This window comes from Diospyros lotus, chromosome 14 (assembly GCF_014633365.1).
Source record: "Diospyros lotus cultivar Yz01 chromosome 14, ASM1463336v1, whole genome shotgun sequence".
NCBI lineage: Eukaryota > Viridiplantae > Streptophyta > Magnoliopsida > Ericales > Ebenaceae > Diospyros > Diospyros lotus.
In genome coordinates, this window is record NC_068351.1 from 2633609 (window position 1) to 2654190 (window position 20582).

At 36.1% G+C, this 20582-nt stretch overlaps 3 protein-coding genes across 3 annotated transcripts; 2 read left to right on the plus strand and 1 right to left on the minus strand.

The window, feature by feature from the left end:
- Positions 1–5040: 5040 nt before the first annotated feature.
- Positions 5041–7686, plus strand: LOC127789712 (exocyst complex component EXO70H1-like). Its single transcript, XM_052318667.1, has one exon. It carries the CDS (start codon positions 5201–5203, stop codon positions 7052–7054), a length of 1854 nt encoding a protein of 617 aa, XP_052174627.1. The 5' UTR covers positions 5041–5200; the 3' UTR covers positions 7055–7686.
- A 1331-nt stretch (positions 7687–9017) lies between these two features.
- On the minus strand, positions 9018–14943 carry LOC127789518 (probable pectate lyase 4). Its single transcript, XM_052318401.1, has 5 exons — positions 14565–14943; positions 12610–12961; positions 12324–12534; positions 12135–12203; positions 9018–9465 (listed from the first exon to the last, which is right to left on the minus strand). Exons 1-5 carry the CDS (start codon positions 14845–14847, stop codon positions 9244–9246), a joined length of 1137 nt encoding a protein of 378 aa, XP_052174361.1. The 5' UTR covers positions 14848–14943; the 3' UTR covers positions 9018–9243.
- A 3014-nt stretch (positions 14944–17957) lies between these two features.
- On the plus strand, positions 17958–19521 carry LOC127790627 (phenolic glucoside malonyltransferase 2-like). Its single transcript, XM_052320207.1, has 2 exons — positions 17958–18779; positions 18911–19521. The coding sequence occupies exons 1-2, from the start codon at positions 18009–18011 to the stop codon at positions 19505–19507; spliced, it is 1368 nt and encodes a 455-aa protein (XP_052176167.1). The 5' UTR covers positions 17958–18008; the 3' UTR covers positions 19508–19521.
- The last annotated feature ends 1061 nt before the right edge of the window (positions 19522–20582 follow it).

The following is a 20582-nucleotide window of genomic DNA, read 5'->3' on the forward strand; positions in this document are numbered from 1 at the left end:
AAGTCCAATAGGCCCAAAGTTGAGGTCGTCAGAGTAAGGTCACACATTGCTGAAAATCAAGCTTAGCGATGCTTTTAGCTTGCTAGATAAATTGTTCAGTTCGCATAATAAAAAGACTACAGAATAATCAGAGGTGATGTCCACCTGTCTTACCTGAGGCAAACCAGATCCCTAATAATGCGGAATTTATTCTCAATTTTATGGAGCTGATAAGAACATATTGTCTCCATAATATTATTATTTCATTTTGAATTTTATGAAAATTATAAGCACCCCACACTATAAATAGGGGTCATAAAATCATGGTAAAGGGGGATGGATGATATACTGTTATTCTGCCGGAATAATTGAAGAACAGTTGTGGATTAAACATCATTTTGGCTGAACCACGCAAAATTTTCTTGTGTACAACTTGTTGTTTATTTTATTTATTCCTTCTCTTTGCAGTGGTGCTTATTCTTTCACTGCAGGTCGACGAACCAGAGTCAACTCGACAATTATTATGTTTGATATGTATGTCTTTAAGGAGTTATCGAGTTATCTTAAGAAGTTGACATTCTATTTAAGATTCTGAATGTAAATATCAGCTATCAATAACCAAAAGAATTTTAAGTATTAGATTGAGGATTTGTTGGCTTACCATTTTGCTTGAATAAAAACACCTTCACTCGAGGCATGAATTCAAATAGCAAAAAATGCAGGACTCACAAAACTATTACGTATTACAAATAATTATTGATTGAAAGAAAAACTTGTCACTTATTTATTTGCATTAGCTTCTTTTATGCAAGTTATGTGAGACAAGAACCATTCTTTTTTTTTTTTTTTTTTGTTAAGAGAGAACTATAAGGGTTTGCAAGAAGGGAAACGGATACACTTTAAGGCGAGTGTGATTTTGTTCACCCCTTTAATGGGGTGACCATCACCCTCAATGATCTAGTAAAACAGTCGTTTCGTTATTGTTTTATCCTCAAAATCATTGAGGGTGATGGTCACCCGTTAAAGGGGGTGAACAAAAATTGTTCCATTATTATTTTATCCTCAAAATTATTGAGGGTGATGGTCACCCCGTTAAAAGGGCGAACAAAATCACACCCCTCTGAGGCACGAAATCAGGCAATTATTGACTGAAACTATGCCCATGAGTTGGCAGGTCTGCAGGTTACAGCATTAATCTTTGTTTTAATTTCTTGATCAAAAATAATTTCTTCAGCTTGAACATGTTTTAAATTTTGAAACTATGCCCATGACTTGGCAGGTCTGCAGGAAACAGAAGTCATACATACATATATATGCAATGATACAAAAATACTGAATAAAGTCAAGAAACCAGAAGTACATAAAAATGGGGGCATGAAGAGATGGAAGTGAAGGGAAGGCAACTAGCCATTGACTGACTTGCTGGTTGCCTTTCCTTGGCATGAAGAGATGGAAGTGAAGGGAAGGCAACTAGCAAGTCAGTCAATGGCAGCGCCCACATTAACTGTGGTCGGAAATGGACGATAATGTAATGTTGGCATATTTTCTACATATTTATTTGAGAATTGAAAGTTAAAAACACTACTTGCGGATAGACAGTATGGTACTCCCTTGCGTTTATAAAAGATATTATAGTTTGACAAAAATACATAAATTGAGAACACATTTATCCTTGGCAAATGTAATTGCTTTAAAGTCCACATACCTAAAAAGATTATTAATGAGTTTAGATGATTTAAATGTGCAAGTACTTAGGGCTAGTTTGGGTAAACTTTTTTTTAGCAGCATTTAAGTTGGTTAGCATTTAAGCAGTTGATAGCATTTAAATTGAGTAGCGTTTAACCTTATAATGTATTTTGTTAAATATATTTTTAAGCTGTCAGTGAATATTTATGTGTTTGATTTGTAAAATGTAATAAGTTATTAAAATTTGACAAAAAGACTAAAATAGGCATATTATTTAATAATAAGAATAAAATTAAAAATATATTAAATTTTAATATAAAAAATTAAATATATTAATATAACAAACATTAATATTTATAATATATATCTTAACATATATACATATATGTTTAACTACATATAATATATGTTATATATATATATATATATACATACAGTGAACGAATAATGGAGACAACGAAATTGACAGATGGGGGCGATGACGACCGTGAGAGGAGGCGACAATGGAGGCCACAGAGGTGAAAGACGACAGGCCGGGGCAATGAACGACGGACGACGAGCTAAGGTGCTGGATGACGGACGACGAGCGACGAGGACAACTGGGGTGACGGCAAGGGCGATTGTAGCAGATGACGTGACTGTGGCTGTCGGAGAAGGTCTGGCGACGAGGGTAATGGGGTTGCAGAGGATGAAGAAAATGGGGTATGGGTTGAAAATAGGAAGAATCTATGAGGGTAAATCCATAAATGAATCGATCAACTTAGCTTTTTAAAGTATAGAGCTTTTACAAAAGCTGACCCATGTAGCTTTCTTCAAACGCTGTTGGAGTAACATTTAAGCTACCCAGCATAAAAGCTGTTAAATGCATCCAAACACTTTACTAATTTTTTTTAATAACTTATAAGTTATAGCTTATAAACGGTCAAACTGCTTTGCCAAATTAAGCATTAATTAAGGGTAGATCGAAAAAGTGAACAATTAAATATTAAGTTGGACACTATCTTAGGACAAACAAAATAAAAACTTGGGAGTATCTTTTTGGGATGAAGTTATGTTATTTGGCAAGTTAGATATTTTCAAAATTAGGACAGACCATTTAGAGGCTGTTTGGCTCACTGATTTTTTTTATAGTTTTTAAGTTATTTAACTTTCAAGTTAAAAATTAGATAGTGTTTAAGCTGATAATATATTTGGATAAATATACATTTAAACTATCAATTAATATTTATGTGTTTGGTTTGAAAGAGCGAATAAGCTATTAAAACTTGACAAAAAGACCAAAATAGATATAATGTTGAATGATATAAAATTTTATTATTAAATGTGAACAAATTATACATAATTATTAAAAATATAATAATATAATATTTCTATATATATTATATACAATAATAATAATATATATTATTTGTGTTATATATATACATATATATATACACGCTGCACGCAGAAGAACAGCGACGGAGCGAGGAGGCGACCCACAAGGCGACGGTGACGGCGGATCTGGAGAAGGAGGTTGAGATGGGCTACCGAGACGACGATAATGGAGGAGGGTTGGTCGACGGCGCTAGGCGGCTGATCTGGAACCAAATGCTGCGATGGTGCGACCCACCAACACGAGGCTGCTTGCGGCGGCTCAGGCTGGATGACGGCGACGACGGCAGCGCGTTAATGGCGGAGTGGCGATGGCGGCAGCGCGTTAATGGCAGACCTTCTGGAGAAGATGGGAGAAGATGATGGGAGACAGAGCTTTGGGGAAGAGGGGAAGAAGATGCAACGGTAACAGAGGGCAAAATGGTATTTTTCTCGATCAACTTTCTAGCTTTTTTTCCCGAAGTTGGGGGCACTAGCTTCTGGCCAACGCTGTTAAAACAGTTGATAAGCTATACAGTGTTGAAACTATTAATGCTTGCCAAACGTTTCATCACAGAAAGTTGTATAGCTTTAAAGCTGCTTATGCAACTTATACACGGTCCAACCGCTAAGCCAAACAGCCTCTTAATGGGTCACACATTTAAGTCGTATATATCTTTCTCTTGTGCATGTTTGTTGGGAAGATTGTTCTGGGACCAGGCAAATAGTATCACATATTAATGGGTAAACTTTCTCTAGTGATGCAAATCTATTTTCTATATAGCAGACCAAGAAATCTATTTCTATATATAGGTTTATTTTAAGATTGGGATGCAGTGCTAGGGTGACACTAAAGAGTAATCCTTTAAATTGATAACGCATTATCCACACAAGAGAGGTGACGCGTAAACATATATGGTTGAATAAACATGTTTAACATCTTCGTTTGTCATTTGGGACTAAAAGATCACTCGACTAAAACTAATTTTTTCTATATCTAGACTTGAGTTTGGTTGGTATTATTATTATTCTTTTAAGCTTGCATGATCAAAGGCGCAGAAAATCAAGAGTGCTGCTAAGTCCTAAAAGTCATTATGGGTTCTTAATGAAATCACTAGCATTCACCGATCTGATTCATAAAGAGTTCGCAGTATGCAAATCATAATAATGCAAGCTCTATTCTTATGTATAAAGGGAGACAACAAATTATTCTAAAAGTCATTATGGATCCTTACCTATAAATATATCGATATGCAATTCAGAAAATCAAGAGTGCTCATGAAGTCCCAAAAGTCATTTTGCATTACTTGAATTGATTGAGATGGTAATCAGGCCTTTGCTGGCAAGAGATATCATTTTCATTTTCTCACTGCATTCCAATTTTTTCTTTTCTTTTCCTTTTTCTTTATGTTACAGTTGTAATTAAAGCTAGCTTGGCCCTAGATTCAAAATATATAAAATGAAAGAGATGATTATATATATGTGGGTAGACAATAAACTGTTTTATAAATTATAACAGTTTAAATTAGACTTTTATGAACTTCTATTTTTGTCGAGCTTTTTGTGAACGATTTTGATTAAAAACCCTACGGAAGACAGTTCATTGAGAATCAACAAAAAATCATGAAGTCATTTAAAAAAAAATCATGAAGTCATTTTTCCTGAATGAAATGCTCAAACCCCCCTCCAACACCCTCCCCCCCAAGAAAAAAAAAAAAAAAAAGTGTCCCATCTATGGAGAAGGCATACACTATAATTTAATTAAAAATAAGAGTGCAGTGTAATTTGCATTTTTCATTTCTACCACTTTGTTGTAGCTTCTATGTGTCCACGTCCTAGAGAAACAACAAATTAGTGGATAACTTTTCCAAGAAATTAGTCACTTTCTCGGAAGTTTAGAGTATTATCATCATGGCCCTGGGTCCGTGACGGAATCAATCTACAAGGAAGCTTGACTTCTAATATGGGAGGAGAAATCTGGGACTCAAAAAGGTCCAAAGTTGGGTCTCCCTTGGAAGTTCCAACACCACCTCTTAATTAATCCACCTATAAATACACCCACAAACCCCTCTTTCCCCTTCAACGCAATTACTTTATGTTCAGATAAATTCTTGAGTTATTTACACAGAACAAGATACACAAATTCATTGATTTAACAAAAGTACTTACTTGGTAGCTCGCTATGCCAAGAAACGGAATGGGGAGCCCTTGCTTTTCCCCCAAGGTGTCATCCTCTTCGGTCTCACAGTTCTGTGAATCGCCTGCAAGAACTCGTATGTTGACCCCACGACGCAGCTTCTCGGACGCAGTCATGGAGCGGAGTCTCAGAACCTCTGGTTCGGTGATTGCCAAATGGAATCCAGATACTTCGATCTTCGGCAAAGTCACCTCACTCTTCCACGAGAACCGCAAAAAGGCAAGGGAATTTGTCGACTGCGTTTACGACTTGCAGAAAGCGATGGACTTCTTGGCCACTGAAGACTCGGCCTCCGAGAAGCTAGTGCGTGCTCAGAATCTAATGGAGATTGCGATGAAACGGCTGCAGAAGGAGTTCTATCAGATTCTGTCGATGAATAGGGCTCATTTGGATCCCGAATCGGTCTCGGCTCGGTCATGGTCACTTACCTCGACTCGATCGAGCTCGTCGGACTTTGATTATGATGACGGTGACGGAGCTGAAGACGAGATTCGAATTGCGGGAGATTCAATCTCTGAGGTAGAGAATATGCTGACGGTTACGATGGCTGATCTCAGATTGATCGCCGAGTGTATGATATCCTCTGGTTACGGAAAAGAATGCGTGACGATATATAAGATTATAAGAAAGTCGATTGTCGATGAAGGCATATATCGGCTAGGAGTTGACAGAATAAGCCATTCGAGAACTCACAAGATGGACTCGGAGGTGTTGGAGTTCAGAATGAAGAACTGGTTGGACGCTGTGAAGATTGGAGTGAAAACACTGTTCAATGGAGAGAGAATTCTCTGCGATTACGTGTTCGCGGCATCGGAGTCCATCCGAGAGTCGTGCTTCACGGAAATCACGAAAGACGGAGCGCAGATTCTGTTTGGATTCCCAGAATTTGTGGCAAAAAGTATCAAGAAATCACCGGAAAAGATGTTCCGCACACTCGACATGTACACGGCCATATCGGAGATCTGGCCGGAGATCCAATCTATCTTCAGTTTCAAATCAGCCTCCAATGTCCGATTGCAAGCCATCAATTCGCTAGACAAGCTTGCCGAATCCATACGGACTTTGCTAGCTGACCTCGAAGCCTCGATCAGCAAGAATGACTCCAAATCCCCGGTAGCCGGCGCTGGAGTCCATTCTCTGACGATAGACGTCATGAATTACCTCTGTCTCCTAGCCGATTACAGAACTATTCTCGCTGACATACTACCCGATCATCCACCGCCAGCGAAGAGATACCTGCCGGAACCTTACTTCAACTCACCGGACTCCGACGAAGCTCCGGCATCATCAACTTCACTGTGGTTCGCATGGCTCATACTCGTCCTCCTCTGCAAACTCGACGGCAAAGCAAAGCACTACAAGGACTTATCGTTCTCGTATCTCTTCCTGGCCAACAACCTCCATCACGTGGTCAAGATAGTCCGTTCGTCGAGCCTCAAGAACCTCCTCGGCGACGATTGGCTAGCCAAGCATGAAGTCAAAGTCAAGCAGTTCACGGCGAACTACGAGAGGCTGGGATGGGACGACGTCATCAAGTCCATCAAGGATTCCACCTCACCGGGGGAAGAGAAAGCCGTGTTCCGGCGATTCAACACGTTGTTCGACGAGGCGTATCGGAAGCAATCGGCGTGCCTCGTACCAGATAAGGAGCTCCGTGAAGAGGTGACAGCGTCGATCGCCGGAAAGCTCGTCGCTGGGTGCAGGGACTTGTACAACAGGCAGGGGATCGAGATGGAAGTGGACAGAAATTCGGCGCTTTTGGTCCGATTTACCGCTGAAGATGTGGGAAATTACCTTTCACATCTTTTTCTCGGCGGAGTTTCTTCCGTTCAAAATTAGATTTTCAAAAAATAATTAATAAATTACACTCTACACTGAAGATTTTATTAAATTACAGTTTATACTTCTCATGTTTTATAAATTACACTGACCTTTTATGTCAAAGGTTACTTTGACAAACTTAAAAAGAAGAAGACTGATAGTCAGTGTAATTTATAAAACATAATAAGTATTTATTAAATTTAATCAAATCTCGAGGGGTGTATGATTTTATCCTACATAATTTTATTTGAGAATATCAATAGTTTATTTTGTTCTTTATCATAGATAGGCAAAAAATAACTCTATAATGAGTGTTTTCCTATACTTTGTATGTTTGACAAATAATGCTCTTATACTAGAAAAATATGAATTTGAAGTCATTATGAAATGTTATGTTGATTAACGAGACTTTTAATAGTGTGTTAAATTTTATTTTTTAAAGTATTTAAGAACATTTAAAGGTAGTATAAACAATTTATCGTATGCATTCAAGAGTTTGAGATATTTTAAAATCATGGGTTCGATTCTACCTTTATGTAGAATTGTGTAATTGTCTATATCTATTCTAAATGTCAGACTTTAGATTTTGGATTACAGTGAATCTATTTGTACACTTAGATCATGTTAAGGTAAATTGTGAGTTTTAGAGATGGTTGAATGATTTGGGCCAAAGGTTTGAGTTTTTCGCCTTAAAGAAAAAAAAAATAAGTTTCAAATTTTGTCGTGAAATCATAATCATTTTAAATATTTTTGTTTATTGGGTCTAAATTTAATTAGATCTAGACTTAAATTGAAATACTTTTAACAATTATATAACTAAATAATGAATTTTAAATTTTAAATTATGAAACAAATGAAATATTCATATGACCATATCAAGATTAAGATGTAGTTAAAATAAAATTGATGCAATTAATTTTACCAATCAAGAATTATTATTCTCTTTTTTCTCATTCTCTATTATTGTCGTTCTCTCATAATCTCTGGATGCCATACTTTCTTTTAATTAAAGTTGTGCAAAAATTTAGTCTAATCAAAACAATCGAATCGAATTGACTGAAATTATTGATTCGGTTTGATTCGATCTCAATTAAGGGTCAGTTTGATTTAGTTATTAAATTTGACAATTTCAATTATTTAAACTCAATTCGATTTTTGTATTGAAAAAATCAAAATAACCAAATTAGTCAAAAAAAAATTATTATTATTAATTTTTTGGATTTTTTTTTATTTTTTCAAATTTACAGTCAGTTCAGCTTTTTCATATTTGTTCAGTTTTTTTAATTTTTGATTTTTTTAATTTATTTATTCAGTTCAATTCGATTTTTTTACACAATTTAGAATGTGAAAGTTTAATAAAGACCTTTACATGGTTACATGATCTTTATTTAATTTTATCGTATAAAATATCTTCGACCCCAAATGACTTTAACTAGCGAGTTTCTTTAACTAGAACCTTCCATGAAAAGACCTCGAAGATGTGGAATCCACAAAGCTCTCTCTTTCACGTACATGACAATTCAAAACTCTATTCCTAAAACTTCAGAGACTACAATGTTAACAAAGATGGCCCCAAATTTGACTCTAATCGGACAAAACAAACCATCGAGCAGCGGTTCAGCACAACCGCCGAACTATTTGGAAGCACAAACTAGTGGCTTCAAGGACCAGAAAGCTTTGTGGATGCACGACTTTGATAGGAATGGCAATGGGTCGTTCAACATTTGATCATGACAAGAGAGTCAAGAGTAAGAGGAGTCCTCCAACACCACACAAACGGTTCTCCGAAGGCCAAACGTGAGGCTCTTAACAACATTTTGAAACTTACTCAGCAGGTTGCTTTCATGCCAAATATGCCACAAAACAGCAAGTAATCTTTCCTAATACGTTTTCTACTTTGACTTGGGAGGAGCCCAAATCTGGGCATCAAAAGTCGAAGGCTAAGCTCAATTGACCCATATGAAAATAAAGAGCTAAAACAGTTAGAAATGGCTAAGTTTATTTATATTGACAGTGTAGAAAGATGGATGAGTTGGTTGACATGCTGGAAAATACTAGATCACATATAGGGTGTGGTATGATAAACAAGTCAGACTCACTCTAGCCGTAGGCATAAAACAAATCTGTAAGACAAGTTCCTGCAGAAGTACATGCTCTCATGTGATATGGATGTTCAATATACATACTGTTCCCGGTTGAACTTTGTGTTATTCTGTAGGCCGTGTGATGCACTGGCATCCGGTATAATGTTGGAGAACTTTCTTCAGATCGTTTGTTGGGGGTTCCACGGTCCATGAGGGGTAGAGTTCGATAGGGCGAAATATGCAATCTGCACTTGCAATGGGCAACAAACCAGGCTGAGTTCCATTTAAGAAAAGGTCGCCCTCCGACTTTATCCAGCCGCTACTTGCTTCTTCTCTATCAGCAGCCTACCAAACAGAAGAGCAACAGTTTTTTAGCATTCATTTAAAAAAGTAACTTAGCATTCATTTAAAAAAGGTGGACAACTTGTGTCAATTGTTAGCAACTTAGCATACTGGGAGGGGTAATTCTACATTCAGAAGAGAAACACAGGTGATGTCTAGAGGTAAAAGGCTTCTATGCATCTGAGCAGACCTTAAAGAAACTGAGAAGCGTCAAGTTTATCAGCCATTACAACTCAAACCAAAAAAAAAAAAAATGAGAATAGATTGAGTTTCACTATACAGATTATCTTGTGAATGAAAACTAAATTAGGTTCACCAAACAAATTATTCTTTTTATTATTTTTGCTTCATATGAGAACCATTTTTGAAACTTGTGAAGATATTTTGTTTTGTTGTCTAAACTGTGATATTTTGCAACAGGTCTACTAAATATAATTTCCAAAACTAGTTCACTAGAGTTTATCTGGTTTTGCATCTACCAAATGGCTTTTATAGACACAATTAATGTGGGCCTTTAAATTTTTTTTTTTTTTTGTTGGGCAAAGAGGGCCTTTTAATTATTTGATTTTAGCAAAACTCTACAAGAAACCACTAAACCTCATGAGTAATTTAATGAATTAGAGAATTACACCATAAAGTTTTCTGATGGAACTATTCTCTGAACTAACATGCAGTACCCTGTTAGTCGCTGAAAAGAATCCCAAGAAAGCGAGGGTTTCTGAAATATGTAATCTGCCTACTTCCATAATGGTGGAGTTATGGTTTTTGAGATGCCTTTACTCAATCAGTACCAACTACCAACAACAGCAAATGCCAAGATCGTCTCATGTTAACAGCCAAATTATTTGTTAGCTGACATCGTCAAGGTGAAAAAGATGTTGATCACATACCATTATATAGAGAAAAGCACAAAGTGAAATTTGTTCAAGTTTGCATAAAAAACAATTAAATGGGTTAAGTCTATTAACAATCTATTCCCACAATATCAGGGAACCTTTCCAGTTTACCTTTGTCTGTAGTGACAGATCCCACTCCTATAGTTTTGTCAGTGACAAATCCCATTCCTAGGGGAATGGGCCTTCATAGACCCAACAAAAACAATAACAATGCATCAAGCCTTATCCCACAAGTGGGATCAGCTTGATATGTGGGGCCTTCAATAGAACCAATAAAGGAAAATTTACTCATTTTAGATTTTTCATCATCATCATCATCCCAAACCTTAATTCCACTACTCCTATTCATGGTCATATCTTTTATGAGACCATTATAATTCCATATCAAGCTTAAGGGGTTTCTACAAAGTTCTCTCTAGTCTTCCTCTACTAGCATTACAAACATTTTCCATTTCATCTACTTGCCTCATGGTGATTCTTGGTTTTCTTTTCATATGTCCAAAACCATCTTATCATCTTATCTTTGCCTATGGATCGAGTACTTCTAATGTTAAAGGCGCTCTTCCTATTTTCAACTGCTCCCAATCCTGGATAAACAACAATGGTTCCATTAGATAACCGATAGTCAGTGTAAAAATCCTCAGATTTTTCATCATGAATTCTTATTCCATTGACATAGATATAACACAATGATCAAGAATCTGAATACAGTTCTATTGGAGAAGTAACCTAGTGCTTTGCTGCGGGCTTCTGATTAAGCACGTAAACAATAAGGCAATTTGCATAGAAATACTCTTAAACTCTTTGTAAGAGAATTGATCAACATCTTTAAAAGGTACAGTGGTCCTCTTGTAACTCTAAACCAGAAATTTAAAGGCTATTCCACCATAAATTTCCTACTCTTATATAAAGAACTAAAATCTCAGTACATGCTTTTTTTCTTCCATCAAATCCTTCAATATAAATAATCCAGAGGACATGAGACCCAATGCCTGATCTCAATGAAGTAATTAAGAAACTTCCTCCACAACTACTTCCTCTCCTTTACCTTAAGTTGCTCTACAAGCATCAATGATGTCACATGGACTTAGCATGCATGCTGGATGTTGATATATGTAATGCCAGCTTTACCTAATTTGGGTGCCGAAGAACTTGAGGGCAATCTAAATTTCATATTTTTTTAAATACTTAAGTCAGATACTTGAGATAAAATAATATTTACAAACTATCAGAGCACTTTTTTATGAATAGAATGAGAGTTTTGTTATATATCCACATAGACCTTTCTACTTTATCATATCTTGTGAGCAAATGTCAACCTAAACATACTGGACATATCTCTCATAGCCAAACCTAAGAGTCAAGTGTAAAACACGAGTCCTTCACAAAATTTGAAGAGACCATTTAGCCAGAACATCAATAGCAAGAAATGCCACGGAACATGATGTACATGCGTAACTTAAGTGAACCCTACCATAATTCTATGGGTTTCTCAAATGAGACCCGTAAAGCAAGATCATGCATACTCTACAATAATGAGCTATTTCTACAAGACAAATTCTGCGGGAAAAAAAAAAGAGCAGTCTTTCAGTATAAGAGCAGCCTAGGCAATACAAGGTGAATAATTGGAATAAGGAGCAAAACACAAATATTTGGAAATTGCAGCCTCTAGAAAGTTTTGTGCCTTGGTTATGGCAATACAATGTGAAGTGACTAAATTTCATTTTATGGTGTTTCACAAATGTATTTGACATAATGCCAAAGGAAATAAATTACCTTCTCTGTTAGATACTTGAAAGCCACCTTTTTCGCTCCAGCTTCATATATATTGCACTGTGAATATATCTGATGCCAAAGAACTTCTAGTGTAAATAAATAGATGTTAACTATATATATTATGCTTAAAGCCTAAAAAATTCTAACCAGTAAAGGAGGAATGAAAAAAGCTACTGAAAGCATCTCTACCTGTGATTCTACGCTGGCACATACAGCATAAATGCCCCAGTCTCGTGTGTAATTATTATATAGATGTACTTTCCCAAACCTGACACGAGGATGCCGTTGTCGTGTACCATTAAAAAAGCAATGGTGAATTGTCACCCTAATGCATCTATCACCAGTGTGAGAAGAATCAGCTCCAATAAGCATAGTTTTGTCATGCTTTGAGAAGTGGCATCTGAATACAGAGATTTAATGATCAAATATATGGTTAAAAATAAGTGTAATTTCCTAATCTGGTAGATTCAGCTACCTAGAAATGGTAATATCTGTGCTCCCTCGAGTGATATCTATCAATCCATCATCAAAATCACGAAGGCTGCAACGATCTATCCATATATGCTTTGAATTGGGTTTTATTTGAATGCCATCAACATCAGGCCCTCTACCACCTTCAAACTCTAGGTTGCATATAATTATGTGCTCACATTCCTTCAGTCTTAAACCCTTCCCTGTTAGCTTTATCTTTTGTCCCCGTCCATCAATAGTCTTATAAGATGACACATTCAAGTATGATTTGAGATCAATAATTCCTGAAACTTCAAAGACAATCCATAGAGGCTCTTTCCTCCGGCAAGCTTCACGAAGTGATCCCGGCCCATCATCTGCAATTAAAGAAAAAGCATTATTCTTAGGTTGAAAACGAGGAAGAAAAAAAGGAGTTTGCATGGTGGGTGAGGGGGGTGGGTGAAGGTTCCATGAGTTCAAGAAGTACTAAACAAACAAATATATAACCAATTCTTATCAAATGAGTTCAAGATGATAGACCTATTCAGAAATGAAAAAGAAAAAGAAAAAAAAAAATGTTTTCCAAATTAAGGTTGAGTAAGAAAATGGCAAAATATAAAGTTCAAATTGAGGAAACAATTTGAACCAATACTATATGCAAAACCAATTCTTAATACTATGATTTATTAATTCAACCTCCGCCATCCACCATCCTAGTTTGCCAAAGAGTTAGTATGATGCACCTCCATACTATATGCAAAACTTCTTCCAAACTCTTCATTCAGCCTCATCTAAGAAAAATTCAGAACCTAGTTTCTGAAATTTAAACATCTTAATAAAATAGAGAATATAAATAAGCTGAACCCAAAATGAAAAGATTACGTTTTACAAATCTTCCATAAAATACAAGATTGTCAATTGCATAACAAAAACCATAAGTAATGGTGTTCCAATATTATTTTCATCAATTAAAGGTATGCTATACTCTTCAACAAAAATAATGCAGCCACAACACGGTCCACAGCATGACCAATATACCACTACAAAATCACAAACAGTCCTGACAAGTAGCCTTATGTCTAGTTGAAGGGAAAAGTCTTTTAGAGTCCTCTTGATAGCATGACAGAGATCATTAATTTGAATTAACCCATATAGTTTATCAACTTATAACTTCAGTTCAAGATTTGCAAAGGCACATAACAGTATATAGGGCATATGTTTCCATACAAAAATAAACAACATATCAATGCTTAATTCTGCTAGGTGAGGTAGGCATTTCCATACAAAAATGAATCAATATAAATCTTCACAAATAAAATGAAATTTCTAGATTTAAAAGCAGTTTTATTTCTGTAACAAAACACATAAAGAGTATTTCTAAGAAGGAGCTAATTCAGAACTTGTCAATCACAATTTTAACAACCTAACAGGCCCTAAGAGTATACCTGCAAAGAATAGTCCTCCGTTTAAACTAGTATTTTTGAACAAAATGAAAATAAGATAATTTGTGTAAAGACATATTTTACATGCATTTTCTTTTCCATTTCCATTTCCTTTGACAAATCCTAGTACCAAAAGACTTAAAGACAGATAAAAATTACCCAATTTTTATCATAGCCATAATAGCTCCAAATCTAGAACATATGAACCTCTACTTCCAAATTTTCACAAGGAACATTAATTTTGTAAGATTTGGAGTTGTTTCACTACTCTCACCAAACATATAAGTACCCAATTCATAAAAGTGAGCCAACTAAAAACAGATCAATTCAGAATTTTTCAGAATTTTCAGTCCTGAAACAAACATTTTCCAGAACACTAAAAAGGAAAAAAAAAAAAAAAAAAAAGGTCAATCAAGAGCTCAAATGAAACTCAGTAAATTAGCACCGAGAACAACAATTTACAACAAAACAACGCAAATCCAAATCGTTTAAACCCCAGATTCTTCCAAATTTTCAAGAACAGCCGTCACCTAATTACCTGCCAAAGTAGTGACATGGAAGAGGGGACCGTGGAGACCACCAACGGCGCAGCGGCCGAAACCCTCGGCTTGGCCTGCTAGGGCTCGCAAGGAGGAATCGACGTGAGCGTACGGCAAAGCCATAGCGGAATTGGACGACGAGGCCGAGCTGTGAGGAAGCTCGTGAGCTGCGATGCCATACTTATAGGCTGGAGGCTCCGATTTTGGTGGTGGAGGAAAGCCGGCGGTGCCGTGGCGGTTATGGCGGCGGCGCCCGGCGGAGAAACTGCCGTGGTTTCCCATTGAATCTCAAGCTGAAACCGACCGACACTTCATTGAACCCACACGCACTACCGTACCAGAAACCGGCGAATAAATTTTACAAAGAAACGGATATATTCATAACGTGACCTCAGTTTATAATAATTATTTATTTATTAAATTTATTAGCAGATATAATTTTTTTATTTTTAAAAATTGAACTCAGATTAAACTAAATTAAGTTAGGTTAATTATAAAAGTCTTTATATATCCCGAGCGTTCGTGCATTCACGGGCTTCGATTTGTTCGCCTTCTACTTCCATGGCGGATCACCGTCAGCCGTTCTACGGCCGGGCCTTGGTATCCGGCGATCCCGAAAGAGCAGTTCTAAACAGCTTGCTGAGTCAAGGTGGGCCGAACAACAGAAGTCTCTTGTTCATGGACCTGATGAAACCTCCGGCCGAGAAACCTCGTTCCAAATAACTCAAGCCGACCGTAAAAGTCTCGAGAACTCAGTACGGTTAAGATTGCAGGAGTCCCTTGTTACGACTCAGGCAGGCTATGCTATGGAGCACTTGCACTTCAGACAGCTTCTTGCTGGCATTGTGGGTGCCTAGTTTCATGTCAGTTGTTTTCCCCCTCATTTGGTTTTTCTTTTCACTTCACTTGTCACGTTTAAAATGAATAAAATAACATCATATTAGAACATAAAATCATATTAGAACATAAAATGATCAAAATAAAATTAAGAAATATTTTAAAATTTTTATCAAGTTTTTTGTTAAATTTTTTAAAATATATTAAGAGATATAGAGTCATTTATTTAAAATACTTTTCATATCTAATTTATTTAATTCATATCTTAATTAACAAATACGATATTTCTGAGTTATATTGTTGAATGTCAATGAGTTGCAATTCATTGAGTCACTTTTCTCCTATTCTTATAGGAAAACAGGACTCTTAATTTCTTATTTACAAGCAGACACTCTCTCGTGCAACTTCTTTTTCGAGATAATAGATTATTAATTTCTTGCCATTCACCTAGATGAGATGAAAATGGAGATGAATTTGGGCACCTAGATAAAGTCAATACTATTGTAAATTTTTGGGATTGTTGTTCTTGTGCAGTCCTTTACTGCTCGTGTTCTCGATTTCGACAAATAAGGTAAATCGTATATAGAGATTTTGTCTTACTGTGTTAGATAATGAATTAAATCCACAATCTATTAGTATAAATCTTAATTTATTGTGATTCAATTACTTAATTTGTGCCTTGAGACAATACTACTGTAAATTCTTGTTTGGATCCATGTTTGGTTTCACTGTGTGAAAATTTTAGATTCTCGTAAATTTTTAACTTCATATTATTGAAATATGGTTATAAGCTTTTGGAAATAGTAAATGTTCGAATTCATTTTATCCGCAAGTATAGTTCATTCTTAAGAATTTAATGGTCTTTTATGATTAAAAATGATACAATTGAACCTAAAAAACTTAAGGGACTGTTTAATTCGTGAAAAATATGCACATTAGTCCAATAGCTAGTCTCAATTAGTTAATAAATTTATCAGGGTGACAAGGTCCAATCATCGAGACATGTATAATTATCCACATTGCTATTTAGTAAGTTAATGATTCTATTGTTATGTTGGAAGAAAACCCATACGCACCTTGTATTTTTGGAATGTTTTCAGGCGGACACACACATGCAAAGCGTATCTAGGCCCAAGATGTCTTGGGCTTAGGTGTGCCTATACTTTTTTAAGTTTTTTATTTTATTGTTTAGGGTTTATATTTATTATTTCAACTATAAATTTGATAATGAGTAAGAAAACTACTACTTCAAATGTCCCAAAATGTCTTGGGCTTAGGTGTGCCTATACTTTTTTAACTACTTTTTTAAGTTTTTTATTTTATTGTTTAGGGTTTATATATATTTATTGTTTCAACTATAAATTTAATAATGAGTAAGAAAACTACTACTTCAAATGTTCCAATCGAATTTAAACCGTAAATGTTTGATCTTGATGTTGATGATAATTTTTAGATTATTTAAAATGCATAATTAGTTAATTTTAATTAAGATTTAAGAACTATAAATTGTTTAATATTTAATTTAAATTAATTTAAAGGCTTTCAAATTATATTTTTTATTAATATATATAAAATTTTTTAATTTTCTTAACAACGTGCTTGTGAATGTATATGTTATTAAGAATTATGACATATTTTATATCTTATTTTTTAACTAAAATATATATTTTTTATTTTTAATTAGTTAGCATGCACTTAGTTCCAATAGACCCATGACTCACCTTGCGTCTAAGATTCCAATGCTCTTTTGCATCTTAGTGCATTTTAAGCCTTTAATAATACTGAGAGAACTAATGCTAGTTTATTTGATATTCTCTTCATGTTAGAATAGTTTAATTGATTTTTAATTTTCCTTAGATCAATTATAATACAAAGAGTTTTCATATATTTTGCTTTACTTTGCATCCTTGTGGATCTACAACTTTTGTTTTTGTCTTTTAGAATGGTTAAACATTCTTTATAATAAGTAAAATGCTATGTTAAGGAACACGATCTTTAAGGAATACTTTTTTTCCCATCTTTAGATGCTTTAAAGGTTATTTTGGTACAAAAATAATTTCATCTCTAATTTGAGAGTTTAATTTGTTAAGAGACAAAAAATCCATTTCTTAAGTATGAATCTTTAAACTTAGAAAAAGAATGTTTTTCGTCTCTAAGACTGAAATTTTTCTCTAATGAAATTATAAAACAATTTTAATACAGATATAGAGAATAAATTTTAGGTTAGAGACGGAATAAATTCCTTCTCTAATTTTAGTTTTTTAAGATGACAATTGTGAAGGAATGATGGGATTACTGAGATGTGCTGGATAACGACGTGCATGCTGGATCCGGTTCACGACAAGGCAAATTAACGTGGACTGGGCCAATGAGAAGACGACGTATTAATGAGTCAGAGACTAAAGCAAATTTAATTTACTTTTTTGGAGTCTGCCACATTAGTACGTCGTCTTCTCATCGGCCCAATCCATGAGTGGGACCATGGACCGGATTCAGCATAGAATTTTCCCATAATCTTCTCCTTCTCCCCCACAAAACAGAAGTTGGCTTTCGTATCTCACCAAAACCAATTACCATCGTTCCTTCACAAATTCTTCTACTCTCTCATGGAAGCACCGCCAAATCCAGTGAAGATTGTTGAGGTTTGCAGAGTCGGTCCAATGCCGCCGGCCTCATCTGCGCCTAGTTCACTTCCTCTCACCGTTTTCGATCTTCCCTGGTTGAGATTTCCTCCAGCCCAACGCTTGTTCTTCTACGAATTACCCCCTCATCTGGGCACCGCCGCCGCTTTCTCCGAGACCCTTCTTCCAAGATTGAAGCAATCCCTCTCTCTTACCCTCCAGACCTGGATTCTTCTCGCCGGAAATTTGACTTGGCCTCAGAGTTCCGACAAACCGCTAATCCAATACTCCGACGGCGATGCTGTCTCGCTCACCGTAGCCGAGTCCAGAGCCGATTTCCACCATCTCTCCGACAAATCCAGCTTCCGTGAAGCGACAGAGTACCGTTCTCATCTACCAGATCTTCCATCTTCTCACGTGAGAGTTCCAGTTCTGGCTTTGCAAGTAACTCTGTTCCCGAACTCGGGGTTTTCCGTTGGTTACAGTGCGCACCACGCTGTGGTGGACGGGAAGACCCTAACCATGTTCATGAATGCATGGGCTTCGATTTGTTCGTCTTCTAATTCCATGGCGGACCAGCCATTCTATGGCCGGGCCTTTCTCTCTGAGGATCAAGAAAGAGCTATGCTAAATGAGTTGCTGAATCAAGGCGGACCAAACAACAAGAGTCTCATGCTCATGCTGAAGTCTCCGGGCGATGCCGCCTTTGTCACATCCCAACTCACACGTGCCAACATAGAGACCCTCAAGAACTGGGTACACTTGGATTAATTGAGCAATAAAATATTCATTGTATCAATCACACGTCTATTCCAACATTATATACTTATATTTAAGTATCAGAGCCTCCTTGGTTTCTGTTTTGAGCCCTCTATTCATTTTAACAGATACGAGCTAGACTGGAGAGGAATCAGCAGACCGATGTTCATTTGTCAAACTTCACAGCAATCAGTGCTTTCGTTTGGGTTTGTTTAATCAAGCTCCATGGAATGCGAGGAGATGAGAAAGTTCGGCTTCTGTTCGCTGCAGATTGCAGGGCTCGATTAGACCCTCCTTTGCCTTCAACATATTTCGGGAACTGTGTTGTGGGTTGCTGTGCAACTGCAGATGTGGATGGCCTGCTGGGAGAAGATGGAGTGGCCATGGCAGCCAAAGTAATCGGTGAAGCCGTAGACGGTCTGAGACATGCAGATCTGAAAGGAGCCCAAGATCTTATATTTGGTAGACCATCATCTCCGATATCAGTAGATAAAGTTTTCACCATTGCAGGGTCATCTCGGTTTGAGTTCTACAAGGTCGATTTTGGGTGGGGGAGACCGAGGAAAGTGGAGGTGACATCCATTGACAGAACTGGAGCTTTCTCTCTTTCAGATTCTGGGGATGGCACAGCCATTGTTGAGATTGGATTAGCTCCGAAGAAAGACAAAGTTGCGGGTTTTGCTTCTTTGTTTGCTAGTGGCCTTGAAGCTTTTGGAAGGCCATAGAAGTTGCATTACTATCTAATAAAGTTAAAATAGTATTTAATAAAAATATATAAAATATGCAATAACAACACAATGTCTCATATATAACACTTAGTGCGCCTTTAATTGCAAATATGAAATTTATATGGAAAGAAAATATTTTTCTAAGCAATTGAATTGCCTAAAATTAAATATGAGAGAAAATGTCAATTGAAAGTATTTTATTAGCTTAATTTTTTATCTAGAAATTCTTATATTTTTCGTGTTTGATTATTATTATTTTTTTTAAAAATAATTATATACACACATAAATAATCAATAATCAACTACGTAAAATAGTCAAATATATACATATTCAAAAAATAAATTAAATATACATACATAAAATATTAAAAAATAAATTAAATATATATAAAAAAAAATATACATATACCCATAGAAATCTGCTATAGCCACAGCCACAGAAAATGCCTAATGGAATCGAAATTACAGTAAAATTTTTTTATGGGTTTTGGTGTGTTTCATTCATCTCTTCATTTTCTATTAACAAGGAACAACAGCTACAACCATGGATTTCGAGCGGAGCTCTGAACGCTGGGCAACATTTGGCACTGGAACATCATGAAGTTGCTGGCGAATCTACAGAACGGAGATGGTCTTTTGTGGAGATGGTGACGAAGCCCAAGATGGATCTCGTCTTCGACAATGGATGGTGACTCACGAGAAGTCAGAGATGGCGACGAAGCCCAAGTCGGAGCTCGACTTCGATGGTGGACCGCGACAAAGAGAAAGGGGAGAAATCTCGCGCGAATGAGGAAGGAAAACCCTAGAGAAATTTGGGTGGACAGATCTGCAAATGCGGTGAGTGAATTCCCTAGAAAGTTAAAACTAGCCCTCCCTTGGAAAACCATTTCTAGCAAAAGTGAGAAATTTGCCTCACGTGAGCGAAAGTTAGAAATGAATTTGTCTAGAAAAATTAACTAATCAAATACTACAAAAGTTATAACTTGAGTGGAAAATAGTAATTTTTCATAAAAAATAAGTGCAATCAAACGCACCCTTAGAGAAATGCTATTTATATGTAGAGCTGTTATTC

Coding starts and splice junctions, on each gene's coding strand:
- LOC127789712 (XM_052318667.1), top strand. CDS start 5,201: ATGCCAAGAAACGGAATGGGGAGCCCTTGCTTTTCCCCCAAGGTGTCA.
- LOC127789518 (XM_052318401.1), bottom strand. CDS start 14,847: ATGGGAAACCACGGCAGTTTCTCCGCCGGGCGCCGCCGCCATAACCGC. Junction 12,204..12,323: donor GTGCCAGCGTAGAATCACAG/GTAGAGATGCTT, acceptor CTTTGGCATCAG/ATATATTCACAGTGCAATAT. Junction 9,466..12,134: donor TCAAGTATCTAACAGAGAAG/GTAATTTATTTC, acceptor TCTGTTTGGTAG/GCTGCTGATAGAGAAGAAGC.
- LOC127790627 (XM_052320207.1), top strand. CDS start 18,009: ATGGAAGCACCGCCAAATCCAGTGAAGATTGTTGAGGTTTGCAGAGTC. Junction 18,780..18,910: donor TAGAGACCCTCAAGAACTGG/GTACACTTGGAT, acceptor TCATTTTAACAG/ATACGAGCTAGACTGGAGAG.